The 15,260-nt window shown below is 38.7% G+C and overlaps 1 protein-coding gene across 1 annotated transcript in view; it reads left to right on the top strand.

Moving 5' to 3' along the window:
• The window catches only part of LOC106107747, an 82,635-nt gene that overhangs the window by 50,444 nt on the left and 16,931 nt on the right, over positions 1-15,260 (top strand). Inside the window, exons 3-4 of the mRNA XM_013288748.1 lie at positions 6,656-6,781; positions 13,233-13,436. Of these exons, the coding sequence (XP_013144202.1) occupies positions 6,656-6,781; positions 13,233-13,436 (330 nt within the window). The remainder of the gene's footprint in view (positions 1-6,655; positions 6,782-13,232; positions 13,437-15,260) is intronic.

Below are 15,260 nucleotides of genomic sequence, written 5' to 3'. Positions count from 1 at the left end.
GAAGTCGGTCAAAAACATGTACAAGTTGTTTACAAGTCGGTCGGCCGTGGTCTGTGTTAGCGGCCGTCGAGGCTGCACGTAGGCAACCGCTCCGCAAGGTGACCGTCCTAATGTATTGCAACCGTCCATGCTTTTGGGCCATGACTAATAGACAATAAGATGACGACATAGATTATACCATGATAATCATTAAAAAAAAACTTGGGTTTTCCGGGTGTGATTGACAGTGACAGTGGATGTTGCCATCATCTACATTTTTTGCAATAATTTGCAACGTATTTAATTAAAAGCTACATAATAAATGTGATAAATCAGTGTTCCTAAAATCCCGATGTTTTAAAGATTTATCGTCTACATTATAAATCGAAACATATATAATTCAAACACAACATCAAAAGTTTACACAACGTGCAAAAATATAACCTCAACCCGGACGTAGTAAAAGAAAACGTACGAACTTGTCGAGCTGATATAAACTTTGCCTATATTGTTATAAGGTATACAATTGTATAACATCGTTTGTTATTGCATCAAAGCGTGGTATCGGACAAAGCTCGCGGTACGAACGTGAAGTGAGTGGGCGCCGCGAGTCGCATCTTGCCCTTCAAGCCGCGTGACCCAGTTGCGCCGGCGCAGGCGCAACACACAACAGTACCAACCTATTTGCATCGTTTTAACGTTGCGTGAACTACACGGATTTTATAATAACTTAATACATATTATTGCAATTTTATTTACTTTACATAGATGTATAACAATATTGTACCGATTATCTTTTTAAATATAATTAGATTAGAAATACATCCTGTGACGTAGTATAGAAACTTTCTTATCCACAAAAACGGATTTACAGAATTCTGTAAGTTACGCATGAGTCATTACAAAACGTCTCATAACCACAAATGAAATTTGCATTAACAAACATAACGTTACAAACTTTATTATGAACAATCAGCCATTTAAGACAAACTATAAATAAGTATAAATTAAAGATTTTTCAGTACTAATCACTGCTTCATTTTCAAACATACGAATAAATTTAACCTCAAATTATAATTATCGATTAAATCTACTAAGGAATATTAAATATCAAGTGAAGCAAGGCAGAGCGGTTATTAAAGTCCGCTAGATAAATATTATCAACATAATCGCAGCGGTTTCCATTTCGAAGCGCGCCACTCCGCCGCGCTGCCGACGACTTTCTTTGGTTTCCCGCGCACGGGGAAAGTGCCCGCGCTTTTCCGACGCCATCTTTGATACGCTGCCTAACAAATGTGATATTTTTGTTGCTATTATAAATAGTTTTAGCTAATATTACTTGGAACTCTTACAATTTATCTGTAAAATTAAATAGATATTATAATAGAAATCTGATTTGGCATTTCTTCAGTAATATCTCAAGTTAAATACGCCGTGAATAAAAAAATTACTATCACGGAAGTGTGATAGATAATTCTGTGTCGTGTGACTCAGTAGGTTGTGGTAAAATCGATAGAAGACACCGCGATCTGGCCGTCACCGACAAATGACAATCGCCACGCGTCACTGACACTCTAATATTTTAATCTGTGTACATTTAACAGTTTATATTTTATCTGTGAAGGTTTTCGCGTTCAATTTTGATCGCTACACAGATGATAAAATATATTTAATTTTGTTGTGGCGGACTCTAAATTGTAGTTACAGACATTTGTCAACTTGTTTTATATAATTAAAATAATATTGTATGTGACATTTACGGATCGCTCTGTTCAATGATGACAAACTTTATTTAGCAAATTGTAACCCTAGAGGTTACTTATTCCATGTATAACTATGGGTTTTCGTGGAAAAGCTGTTAAAATTAATGTCTATGATAGCAAACAATTTGGTATGTTGCGCAGGCGCCGCGCGTGGTGCGTGACCGGCCGCCTAATAGGGACACCAAGGTCCTATCGCAAAACAGTCTGTTATTTTGCCTTCCCAATTCAATCTCATCGATGTATTTCAAATTAATAACACATTAGTTGTACGTGTAGTTATTGCAGATTTTTTGCGGCATCACAAATAAAAACATGATTCATAATTTGTATTGCTAATATAACTATTCTTAAGGCCAAAAACAAATTAATTCATTTCTATTCAATTCACTAATAAATAGTCTTTTAATGCAGCAATAACAACATGATGAACGCTGGATGAACTATTATAAACAGAACCTTTGCACCGAACGATTTCCTCGGCAGAAGGGATCTCGCTCCGCGGTCGTGCGTTTTGAAATAGCTATCGCTTCCCGGATGTGTTCTGACGTCACAAATCTCCGCTCGATTTCCCGAAACCGACGCTTAGGACGTATCATTGTGAAATAATACTTAATTCCATCATTGCAGAGTATCGATTCAATCGACAGTCGATGTCCTTTTAATTTGTCCGAGCGCGAACCGGTCCGACGAAAATGGCGTCGCGGTATCTTCCTGCCTTCGGCGAGCGGAATGCGCTGTAACCGCTTAAAAACCGATAAAACACTTTTATATCATTTGGACCGATGTTATTTTCGCGATTGAGAAAATGCCAGAAAAGTGAAAATCGAGGCATCCTAAAATAAAAGATATACGGTCAGACGAACAAATTGTCATACTTAAAACGTCCGGAGACGAGAGGGCACGCGTCATCGTCGACGACACTAATTCGTTTTATCCAAATTTATGTAACTATCGCCCTATGACGGTCACAAAACAATGTCGGAATGTACCGACATTGTCTCCCGCGTCTTATTTCTCCTTCCGACAATCTCTTCATATTGAAATTGTTTGTAAATTAGGACTGGTATTCAGATAGTTGTCCAATGACGACGCAACCATAACTTTCTTAGCTTACCTTATATCATATTATGAATTAACAATGAGCGCGGCGAGTGAAAACATGGGATAAACATAGGATTAATCATGTAGACCTATAAATAATCTTGTTTTGTTATTGGCTGTAACAATAAGATAACGAAATACGCTGCGGTTTTCCTCAAGAGCGGCGCACGGGAAGCGCTCAACGCACGAGGATTGGGCTTTTTCCTACACACGATTCCATATAACTCGTTCTACTAAATTACTTTCTATATCTTATATTTTCATACCTTTAAAAATGTTCAATAGTATCCGCTTAATTAATGGGATTATGTTTGGAGTGACAACCTAATAATAGTTATGCTCACTCGCGAGCCTCTTAATATTTGAATCAAACAAAACTATCTGATCGCGATGACGCAAGCAGACGTGACCCGCGCTTTTTATTAATAATATATGTATATCGGCTTAGAGTCGCTCGATACTTCCTCCATTAGCCGTGCCTTATGTGTCGCTCCGAACAGAACTATCGACATTCATTTGCTTTTTTACTATAGACATACCTACAGCCTCTAAAATCAAGTTCTATTGCTGACGAATTTAGAGTTAACGAACTTCAAACCACAAAAAACTACGCAATACCGTTGCTGTTAGTTCTTGTTACATCAAAACACGAAACATTCTAACTAATAGTATAATAGTTTTGTTAAATGTTTATACCATAAAAGCCAAACCAAGGGATTTTATTATTAATGCAATTACCTGATCGTCTTAATAATTAAATATTCGCTTTGCAAATTGTAATATCAAGAGATTTGAATCGTAACATCTTAAAACTCGACTTCCTGCGTCCGAGCTTAATTATATCCTGTCGCAGACATTTACTCTCATTCGATGACATCTCTTTGTGCTCGGTTTAAAATAAAACATTACTAAAATCATTATCGCTTGCTAAAGTCACAGCAGAGATAAGGTTCCTTTGATGTGTTGAGAGTTAAAAGTGAGTTAATTTTCTCAATAAAACAAATGAAGATCGACTTCCTTCGCAAAAATATGGAATAAACAGGTTTTATGCAAACAGGACAAACAGTACAGACTAGTTATTATTCATTTGGATTCTTGAATAACAACAAAATACTTCCTCGATGATTAGCAATCTGTCAGTCTGTTTAGGGGCCAGGGATTGACACAGTATTGAATTAATACATGTTTCGTACAAATTAAACATGGAAAGAATTTTCGTTTAATCATATTTATATTTCAAATCGGTGAAACAACATAGAGTATTTCGTTATTGTTATCTAGCCCCCATCGGGTCAGACGTTTAGTAATACGAAGGAGAAATAAAAAAACTCAGAGCGTTGCCCCTCGAGCAGCACGCCATTCTAGCTAAAATAATACTGCACCGAGGATATTGGTAGTAAAAGTTGTGAGCGTGCATTCACCTACCACCTCCACCCTGCACCCCAACCCCCGAGCTATCATTTCGTCCGCCCCCGCCCGAAGCTTATGCAAGTTAGTTAATATTTCAGAAAAGCAGGAAAGTAAAAGTAGTTTGCTGAATAACGCGGGAGTTCAGGTCCGCCTTATGAATACAGTAGCGCCCTCTGTGCTGCGGTTAACGTGCACTTTGTACGATAAACTCGTCTGCACAATACATTGTGTTTTCTACTCTTTAATAAAGTTCTACTTGAAGGTACTGAAAATTCGGAACTTTTAATGCAATATTAAGGTTACATATGTACAAATACCATTACAGTAAAAAATCACTATTTTAATTAGCTTTAAGACTAATAAAAATAGCGCTAGTTTTTATTACTTTCTTTGAACGAACTTAGAGGTTGTTAAGTCAGGTGTAAGTTCTCTTTATTAATTTGATTATAAAAACTATAATCTTCGGAAATGCCGCCGTAATATTAAGTATAATATGTATCACAAAATGTAGCGCCATAAAACGTACAACTCAAAGTATTGTATCATACATATTTAATATTTTGCCAGTACAATAAAAATATACTAGTACAAGTATGAAATACTGGGACAAAGGAAAGTTAATCATGTACATCAAAAGATATTTTTATTGATGTTATTTTTTTATGTCGGGCTCAACAAAACGCTCTATTATTACGTAAAGTTGTCGTTAAGGTCCCGTCAGGGCCGGCCTTTGTCTACCTGGCGAGCTACGGTGAGGATTCAAAGGAAGTCGACCCGAATTTAGTGCTTATTGATTGTCTAAGTCGACGTCCTAGTCACCACTACATGTATACTGTAGCTTCTACATGCGAGAAAATTCGAAATAACTCACACATACGCGCCTCGAACAAAAGGTTCTTTGTGCTACGTTTTTGATCTAATAATTTTCGATACACTTTCGTGTTTCAGGTAAAAGCTTACGTTTAGGAACAATTTACGTAAAATAATCAAAGTTATTCGAAAACGAGAAATTTAATTCAATTCTCGTTGACTGATTATTATCACTTATCTTAAACACAGCGTAGCTACCTACAAATGTGTTAACAGAAATCGATTAAACTGATGAAGAACACTTTGAATATATTTCGGAATGAATTGGTCGACACACTGAAAAACACTCTGAATTCATATTAGCTAGCACATTTCTAAACGGGTCCGATGCCCTCGCAGTCACCTAATAAAAACAATGAGATGCTGGCAGCGTGGCCGCAGCATGCGCCGGAGCGACGACACCTCCCCGTCGCTCCCCTCCCCTTCCGACTTTCCCCTGAATAATTCAGATCCTCGCAGCGATCGCATGCAGCTGCTCGATAGAGGATCTAATCCACTTTGTATTAGTTCCTTAAACTGAAACACTTACATTTATTAAAGTGATTTGTTTAAATTTATATTCCCCGCACCCATCGCTAAGCCAAGCCTTTCTATTGCAAGGAATATGTCGCGAACAAACTTATTAACAGGAAGTTTACATACCTAAAGAGTTGCTTATCTGAATATATTGTAATTAGAACAAATTTTTAGTTTAGGGCATAATCTATATCAAACTGAGGTCATGTGAGCTCAGCAATGCTAGGAGGTGAGGGGACACATCACGTTGTCACCGGGAATGTGCAAAGCACAGGGCCCGGGCGCTGGCGGGCCAGACGGCCGCCCTCACATGTGGCCGCGCCGTAAAGAGTTCACAATTCGTCTAGACATTTCGACCTCGCAGACGAGAGGGAGGGCGTTTCCCGTCCCGTTCCTGCGTCAAACATGCGCAGTGTGGGGGGAGACAACAGGTGGCGCTGGTGGGCTCCCCCGGGGGAGGGGGAGGCAGCGCGGCCCAAGGTCGGCGCACGGAAGCGTCTGGCTCGGATGTATCAAGATTATACATTATTGATCTTACGGTAATTCCCTTGTTACACGCTCGTCGCCGTTTTACTTTCAAATGCGCTCCTAAATATCTATTGGATTTATTTAAACTGAACTTATACAAAAACTAACTAACGCAGTGTTATTACTAGAAGTTAGCATCGATGTAATGTCCAAATGGGACAAGCAGTGTCGTCGACCTCGTTGCCCGCAGGCTCGCTGTCAGTCTGTAGCTGAAGTTATACAAGAGGTTGCGATGTGGCCCTCGGATACCTTTGAAGTCAGACTCGTCGTACCATCTGACGTCGGTAACTAAGCACCGCGCGCTACTTCACAACTCGACTAAACTTTGCTGTCGGATCGGACTAAACTTAAGTTCATTATCAATGTTAGCTAGAAAAATTATTATTGCAAAAAATGTTTGTATGTGCCAATTTAAATAAATTTGTAGTATTTAAATGTATTGTACGTAGTGTGTAATGTTTTTATTAATGGGTCGTTTTGTGTGTTAGTGGACGGCGAGCCGGGGTCGCTGGCGCTGGGTGCTCGCGGGTCGCTGGGTCGCGCACTGCTGCACGGTCTGCTGGCGCCCGCGCCCGCGCCTAGGCATCACCACCTCTACACTGCGCCCAACACTGGTCAGTCAACTTCTATACTCTAATACACAAACAATAATTAATAGATCACTAGAGAGTCCATACTAATGACGACTTATACTCTGCACTGCAATATGTGACTGGTCAATCCATCAACATCATAAAATCTTTATAAACTGTTGTTTTGTCGACTAAAATACGTAACCGAACTGCAATCTCTTTGTACAATTATACTTTAAAAACAAACTCTAAAGCCGACCGCGAACTGAAAACTTTAATCCGGTCGATTTACAAAAATCATCGAATCCCGCCAAAACTCATCAATTGCCGCCATTTGCATTTTTAAGATAAAGAGTGACAACTTACAAGCTGATTGCCAATAAACCGTTCCAAACCACGCATTTGTGTTATTGTTTTTTTTACTTCGCTGAATAATGTTTTACGTAAATTAATGTATTACTTGACACATGAAAAAGTTTAATTCGTTTCAATTTATTAAGAAATCAACGACCGTTTTATGAACTTTTAGCATTTATAATTTGTACTAACGAGACGGAAACTTCTTATAAATGGCCTCAATTTATAGCTAAAGCATTTTAATACGAACATTAATACTTAAATTATTTATACTGATAATAATTTTATACAATAAACGATGGCAATTTCTATCCAATGAAACTATTGTGCTAATAACTGTCGAAAAATGTATTTTAATATTTGTGAGGGAATGTTCGCACATCGGTAGAGCAAAAGCAATGAAGGAGTAAATTGCTTTTATCGTGACCGGCGACAGCCGCCCCAGCCCTACTGGTCGCCCGATAGGCACCCTATTGTTATCTTAAATTATCCCAGGTTCTAGGTCCAAATAGTTAGGGCTTTTACCAAAATTACTTATCAACTCTCGTTAAATAATGGTTAAATCAATACAGTCAGAAATAAGCACGAATTAACTTCGAACGATTCTTACCTCAGAGTCGGCTTAATTGGTGTTATAATTACTTATGTAAGTTTAAAAAAGTTTGATATCAAACTTTTAAAAATAACTTGAAAAAGTTTTCAATGTAACTAAGTATAGGCACTGTTTTCAGTTACTTTTAAGTGAATCTATTTATATCCCGTCATTATTCATCATAACGTCACGCGACTAGTAGACCGCGCGACTTCGGCTGCCGCATGAAATATTCATAAAGAGCAAAGAGGAAGCTCGCGGAAATCGATAGCCGTCAGCTGATCCGCCCAATGTCACGACCGCCGCCACGCCGCCCCCGGCACCCCCGGCGCCCCCTGCACCCACCGCACCCCCTCACGCACACTCTTGCCGCAACCCTCACGCACACCGACACACCCACACACACAACACGTATTGCGTAAACGTTCGGAAGTGATATTAAGCAATGATGCGAAAATAAAAGCGCTTTGTCTCTCGTTGAATGGACTGATTGATTTCTTAATTGGATATTGAGACTATTTATAATTTAAATAAGAGAAGACATTTTCCTTAAAAATGTTAATTACATTTTCAGGCGACGAAAACGAAAATAAACTTGTCTCGTCGGATATCACACTTTTGCAAACATTCTCAAACATTTTCTAGGATTGCAAACGGTAAATGCGTGAACATATCATATTGCATGAGTTGTAATTAATAATAGAAAAGTACTTAAAAGCACTTCGGACCCCTTCTAGCCAGATGTTGAGATCCCTGGGTTTGACGCGAAATGTGCAATTTCATAATTAAGGGACCCTCATGCAGGCGTGGGTGGACCGTGAGTTGCATAACGCATTGTCCTATACAAATATTAATAATAATTCGAAAAGGGTTCTAATTTACCCCTTTGTCCGTTTCTTGAATGTTTGATAGATAGACCCATAAATCACCCCGATGTTTACGAACGAATAATATTTATTTTCTAGCCTTTGACGGTTAATCCCCTCGCCTTAATGTGTTAAATTTATCTTAATATTGTGCAATAATGTTACATAAGCCTCCATCTAAAAATTAACCCTCAATCTAAATGCATCAAAAGGCTAATAAAACAACTATCTTCTTTATTTAGATACTAGCTGTTGACCGCGAATTCGTCCCGAAATTAAAAAAGTAAAATGTCACTGATAACGTAAGATTTATTACATAGAAATATACAATTTTTCCTCTGTATATATTACTTTAGATATTTAAAAAAACGACTAAAACCACTATTGTATTGATCATAAACCATACCGTGTTCAGACCAAGCAGCGTTAGAGTAATTATGTGCATAAATTAATACGTGGGATTTACAATGTGCAATGTGCTTCAGCGTGATCAATGACGTGACGTAACACGTCGGCTCCTCAAAGTCCGTCTCTCATCTAAACACGCAATCCTAACCAAACAATACGCAGGCAGATGTTTATGCACGTTGCGTTACGCACATTTTCACCCAAATCCTTTCGGGTTTTTGTGCAAAAATGGGTTGCGTTGCACCTTGCTGCGGCCGCGGCACAATGCGCTAATCTCTGCTGTGTCATGCTCCGCGCTTAGGGTTGTCACTGCGCTTATATTTTATGAAATTTTCTAAATTGTATAATAATAATTATTAATCACAATTGGACTAAATTAATATATATATCAATATATGTATGTACTTATATAACGAATAAGTGTCAGTCTAATTTCGGTAATTCCGAATTTATAAAGCATTCCGAAAACGTTTAAAATGGTCTAGACATATGGTTAACACTTTTTTCTATTATAAATATCATAGGTGAATTTAATAAATTGTGTCAGCCCTATTGGCGGGTAGTGCGCAGGTTTCCGGCGGCTGTCATGTCACTGGGTGTCACGTCACGCGCGGCCGAGCAAACGCAATCCATTGTAGATCCGTAGCATTCAATCCGGCCGACAATTTGCAATCGACGATTAACTAAATCTGTTACACTTTTTATATCAATTTCCAGAATGATATATCAATCTATAGAAATAAATCTATTTCTTAACTTGTAAAATGCAATGAGTTTTGCACTTTTATACATTTTAAACACATGAAATATTACAATCATTTAAATGTAGTGCCGTTATTCATCACAATGATACGGCAACACGGAGACGCTGTGAGACGAGCAAATATTTGTCGAGAGTCATTGAGCGGTCGGCATTGAGGGCCGACGTAAGACGCGACTCCACAAAAATGGCAACCCGTTATATCCACGGTGTGACCCGCGGCACGTCTAAATTACACGAGGCCCTCTAAGCAGAATTACCATGTTAAAGGCCCCGACGAACAAAGGGCGCCTTCTCAAGGGCCATCTAAATACGTAAGCCGTGAGCTTTTGTAGCAAACTGTATCTGATTTGACGAGGGCCGCGCTATTATTAAATTTCGATCACTTTCCTCTTCGCAAAACAAAGACTTAATTGTTATCTAGACTGTTGCTAGACTCGGGATAAATTAATTACATGATTCGGATGCTAGTTTTTACTAAGGAATTGCCGATAATTCGATTATTGTGTAAGATCTTCAGAGCATAACTTCAATCGCAGACTTGATTTTATTGTTGCCGGCTGATAACATACTTCATCAAACAAAATGGCACAGAAACACTTTTATATGATTGTGATAAACTTTGTAATAGCAGAGATATAAGAGAGAGATATAAGAGAATCAGAGATAGTTAAGTCGAATATGATCCACGTGGTATGAAGCGGTCGCGTCGCCGTCGTAACGGCCACTCCGCGCACCGCATTATTATTCATATGCAAAAAAGATAAGAGAATGGAAGCGAGTCTCCATTCGCATGGATTATGGTCTAACGCCGCTTTGGCACAATGGCTATGGACAGCGGTCACTCCATAAAGATGGGCCGATAGCGGAGGGTGCGCACAGTGGCCGGTGGCCGATGGCCGAGCTTTGTACTTCATTGTGACACTTTCCTAATGGGACCGCATTCCGCGCCGACCGGTACCTAACCCCTTGCCCGCCGCCCGATCATTATTTATACTTAATTTATTATTATTTTGATACGTGAGATGAAAGGGTTAGCACAATGGCCACCCAATTCCGTGTTCCTGAGCCCCGGACCCGCGCGCCGACGGTCAAGCGTCTTGGGAATTTTAATATGCTAATATTTCTTTAAATTCAACTTAATATATTACTAGCCTTGACTTTGTATCAAAGTAATTGAAATTAATAACGGTTTTTAACAAATGTACGTAACAATACAGATACAATAACTATAACTTATTTAGGTACATAGCTCTTCGAGGTAAAAACAATATTACACTTAACTCATTGTTTTTTACGGTTTGTCTACCATTTAGATTAATTCGTAGACCTGTTAACAATAAATATGAGAGCAAATACATGCTTTTGTGATTAAACAATACGCATCACGTGTTTGTAACAATATCAAACAGGAGCGCATCGAAACAGGTGTGAAAAATTTGAGTCATAAAACAAATGATTACAATTATAACAGAAGTTTAGTGCCGCCGCAAAACACTTGCCGACGTAATCGACACGACGCGCCCTTCAGACGCCCTGCGGACTGCGAACCTATACACCACACTGCCTACAATATGACAACTAACTTATGCCTTTCACACGAGGACGCCACAGTCAGGCAAAACAGTAGACAGTTCAAAAGTACTTTTGAACGCAGACTCTGTTAAAACAGTATAACTTTACTGAAAAGGAACACTCTCAGTGCCAACAAGCTCTGTGCCACTGTACTGTCGTCGTGTGAAAGTAACGTTACTGCCTTACTGACCTCAAGGTCAATTACACACTTGGAATACTTCTAATGTAAGAAATTTCTAAGCATGTCTACTTGTCGTTACTATTTACGAAGCCAAAGTAAAACGTCTAATACACTGATATGACCTAAGATCACAAGATTTCTTCCGTTACGAATGTATCTTTAAAAAGATAATTGTATTAAAAAGATAGAAAAGTACATTTTTTTAGATTTCAAAACGGTCGTAATAAAAAAAAAATTGTTTAAAATAATAACAGAATGCATGAACCGAAAACTAACCAAGCATTATAAGAATATTCCAATCTTAAGACTTCCAAAAAGCACACCCGGGTGCATTTTAAAATAGTAATTATACCGCGACCATTGTTAAAAAATTACACCATTTCATTCTCAATTTAAATGGTCAAAACTGACCGTAGGGCCCACGAGGGCCGCGCCGCTTCCCGGTTCCCAGAGCCTTTGTCCCATTGAAGGGTTGACAATGGCCACAAAGGGGTGTGGACAGCGCGTTTACTCTCGCACCGGTCAAATGGTCACCGGCCCCACCAGTCATAGACTCAATGGACGAGGAAATGTATGAATGACCAGCTTTCTTCCTGCCTCATAGTCGTCAGCGCCACAACCCATTATATTATTTAAATATCGAATGCGCGCAACCGTTACCCGTCAAATGTTTTTTATCACAAGGGCCCCGCGCCGGACATGAGAAAACTTTCGATAAACAACCACTGCAACAAACTCGTATTATAACAACTCTAGGATTGACGACGTCTTCTATTTTAAATGTCCATTGTCCAACTTACTTATAGCATACATTACACAATACAACCGCTTTTGCAGTTTTAAATGTTCGTTAGTACACTTCAAACATATTCAACTAGCAGTATAAATTACGCATATACACAAATTTACCCCTAGATTCTTAAAATATTCCTTACCAAGTTAATCTCATTATTAAGTTGAAGCAAGTAATACGCTGAACTATGTTTTGATTATGCAAAAAAATGCAACTCAACAATGTACACGGCGCTGAACGACCCCAAAACATTAATCTGCATAATTGTAAATTTAAAACATGCCATCTTTTTGCATTACAATTGCACTGACCGCTTGTTTCCCACAAGATCAGGTTGTGGGCAAGTGTATGGAGGCTAGAGGATTCATCTAACGGCGGATCTCACAGCACCCGCGGTCAGGAACACGGGAATGCATCTCGGGAACGCATGCTAATTATTATGCAACTTGCAGATGACCGTTACTTATAACAATGGCAGAAGATTTATGTAACCGTGTACACTTTACCAATGCAACAGTTTTTTATATACTTTAAGGTTGGTTTTATTTATACAAAGAAACAATATAAATTTTGTACATTGATACCTCCTTCAATTAAAATTATTTTTTTATTGGGGCGTTATTTTTAATTCCGAGCTATGATACAATGCGGGTTGCGTTTCTGCGTAGCGCGCTTTAGGAATGGCATTGTTTGTTAGAATTACCATCGCGCGACCTATTTACATCGGTGGTCATTTCTATTAATAATTTACTGAGAAATCGATTTTTTTATTACTTTATGTATTATGGATGACACAGTTCACATATGCGGTTATAAATTAATGCAGAATAATGATCGTAACAAAGTAGAACTTAAAAGCTCAATAGTTGAATTGCTCATTAACTTCAGATGCGATTTTTCATAGTTAAGTTACATCCTTTACATATTATTTTTTTTAATATATGTTTTTGTATTTGATCAGGGTCGCTACCTCCATCTCCGGCGGACAGCGGTGTATCGGACGTGGAATCATCGTCGTCAGGTGCGGGGTCGGCAGAGGAGCTGAAAGCGCGCCTGCAGCCGCCACCACCCGCGCCTTTCCCTGCGCCCTTCCTGCCCTTCTACCCACACCACCAGCTCGCCTCCTCGCTGCAGCACCATGTCGCCACGCACACCAGGCCACCGGGTAAGCACTTATTACATACCCACAGAATGATTTAGAGCGCGCACAGTTGAATTGGCTGCGAAACAATCGACCATCGCACAGCAGTTGTGCGATTGTTTAGTCAAAGGTGTGCCCCGTTGTTAATGTGTATATTCATGTCGTGTGCTATAAGTTACATTTTAGGTATTTTAGGAATTGAATTTGATCATTGCAGTAATAAATTTACTCTAAATAAACCATTCGTCTGGTTTTTCGTTCCTTTACGTGGTCCTGACGTGATACGTTAATTCGGAATTTCCCCTCGTGCACTACAACATCCGATGTTAATCATCCTTGTTGTTTTCTAATACCGCTACCGCATTTACCTTATTTATGTGCATTGGATGGAAACAATATCATCAATAGAAAAAATTACAGAAGCGAAAATTGTTAAATTGGTAAAATAAACAATTTAATTCATAAAGCCTATGTAACTCAGTTATAATCATTATTTAGTTTTGTAATGACAATTTTTTTTTGAAGTCGGTCCAATAGCTTATGAGTTTAATCATTACATTAAAATTTATTCTTTTTTTTCGAAGTGTGTTTGAACTTTAGAGTACGAATAAAACGTATCTATTATATCAACAAATAAAATTTTAATAAAAAGATTAAAGTCATCCAATTTGATAAAATAAAACAAATAAGGTCACTTAAAAGAATTGTGTAAATATTTTCGTAAAATAGAATAACAATAGCGATGTATCAGGCGGTTGGGCGATGCGGGGTGGCGAGGGGCGCGAAGGGGGCGTCTGTAGGTGACCGCGCGGTGAACGAACGCACCCGGAAGGTCACCTTACGGACTCCTCACGAGCGGGGAATTCGGGAAAAACGAGACATCTCTCCCCCGCCCCCGCCCTCGCCCCTCACACAAAAACATGCATTTGTAACAGCCGATGGGAACCGCCTAAACCTCTGTTATACACGATTTTATACAAATTCAATTTCATTGTAACATGTCAAAACTGCTTAGAGGCAGTCGCTAGTTCATCGGACGTGGAGGTTAAAGAAAACGTCATGTGTGTAATGCGATAAGAACCGTTCAATACTTACACACGTTAACAATTATTATAAAAGACTTTTCTTTGTGTGCGAGTTATTATAGCAACACTTGCAACATTGCAATTACTTAATTAAAATGTACCAGTTTTTTAATTAATACTTTTTGATACGTTTAAATAACGATGACTTCCTTAATATTGTGTGATATGCGATGAACTTCATTAATTAGCTACCACTATAAAGTGCATCAAGTGACACGACGAGAAACGCGCGGGTGTCGGACCCACTTCCGGGGGCGTGTTTACTGCACTGGATACGAGCCAATTGGCCTTCTTTCTCGAAATTTTAAATCGCCCCATTAACTGCACAAATTATTCAGCCGCGCGGCAATATTTATGTCGTGCACCGACAACATGTGTACAAGAAAATAAGCGCGGGATCATACGGAATGCTTTATAAACAACACGATTAATTCGAAGACGGAATTAACTTTTGTCGGAGTACTCTGAGCGGATCACTCGAATACATTTTGTCGCTAATCTTTTTATCACCGCTAACTGCTAAAATTAATTTGCACTTTGTTATTCTGCGTTCAATAAACTTTCAAACTGCTTCGCAGATGACGACGGGGCATATGTTTAAAAATATATCTTAACATTTCCATGTCCTTAATATGACTATGTTAAGTACAGAATCATGCAGATTACTAATAACATTTAACTCGCTAGGGATAGAAAGAAACGCTTTTCAATTAAGTCAATTTATAATTAATATCTATAAATGAGTGTTGTGTTGGTTGGGAAG

The sequence above is a fragment of the Papilio polytes genome, unplaced genomic scaffold (assembly GCF_000836215.1).
Source record: "Papilio polytes unplaced genomic scaffold, Ppol_1.0 DF821845.1, whole genome shotgun sequence".
Taxonomy (NCBI): domain Eukaryota; kingdom Metazoa; phylum Arthropoda; class Insecta; order Lepidoptera; family Papilionidae; genus Papilio; species Papilio polytes.
This window is presented reverse-complemented; position numbering and strand designations above follow the sequence as displayed.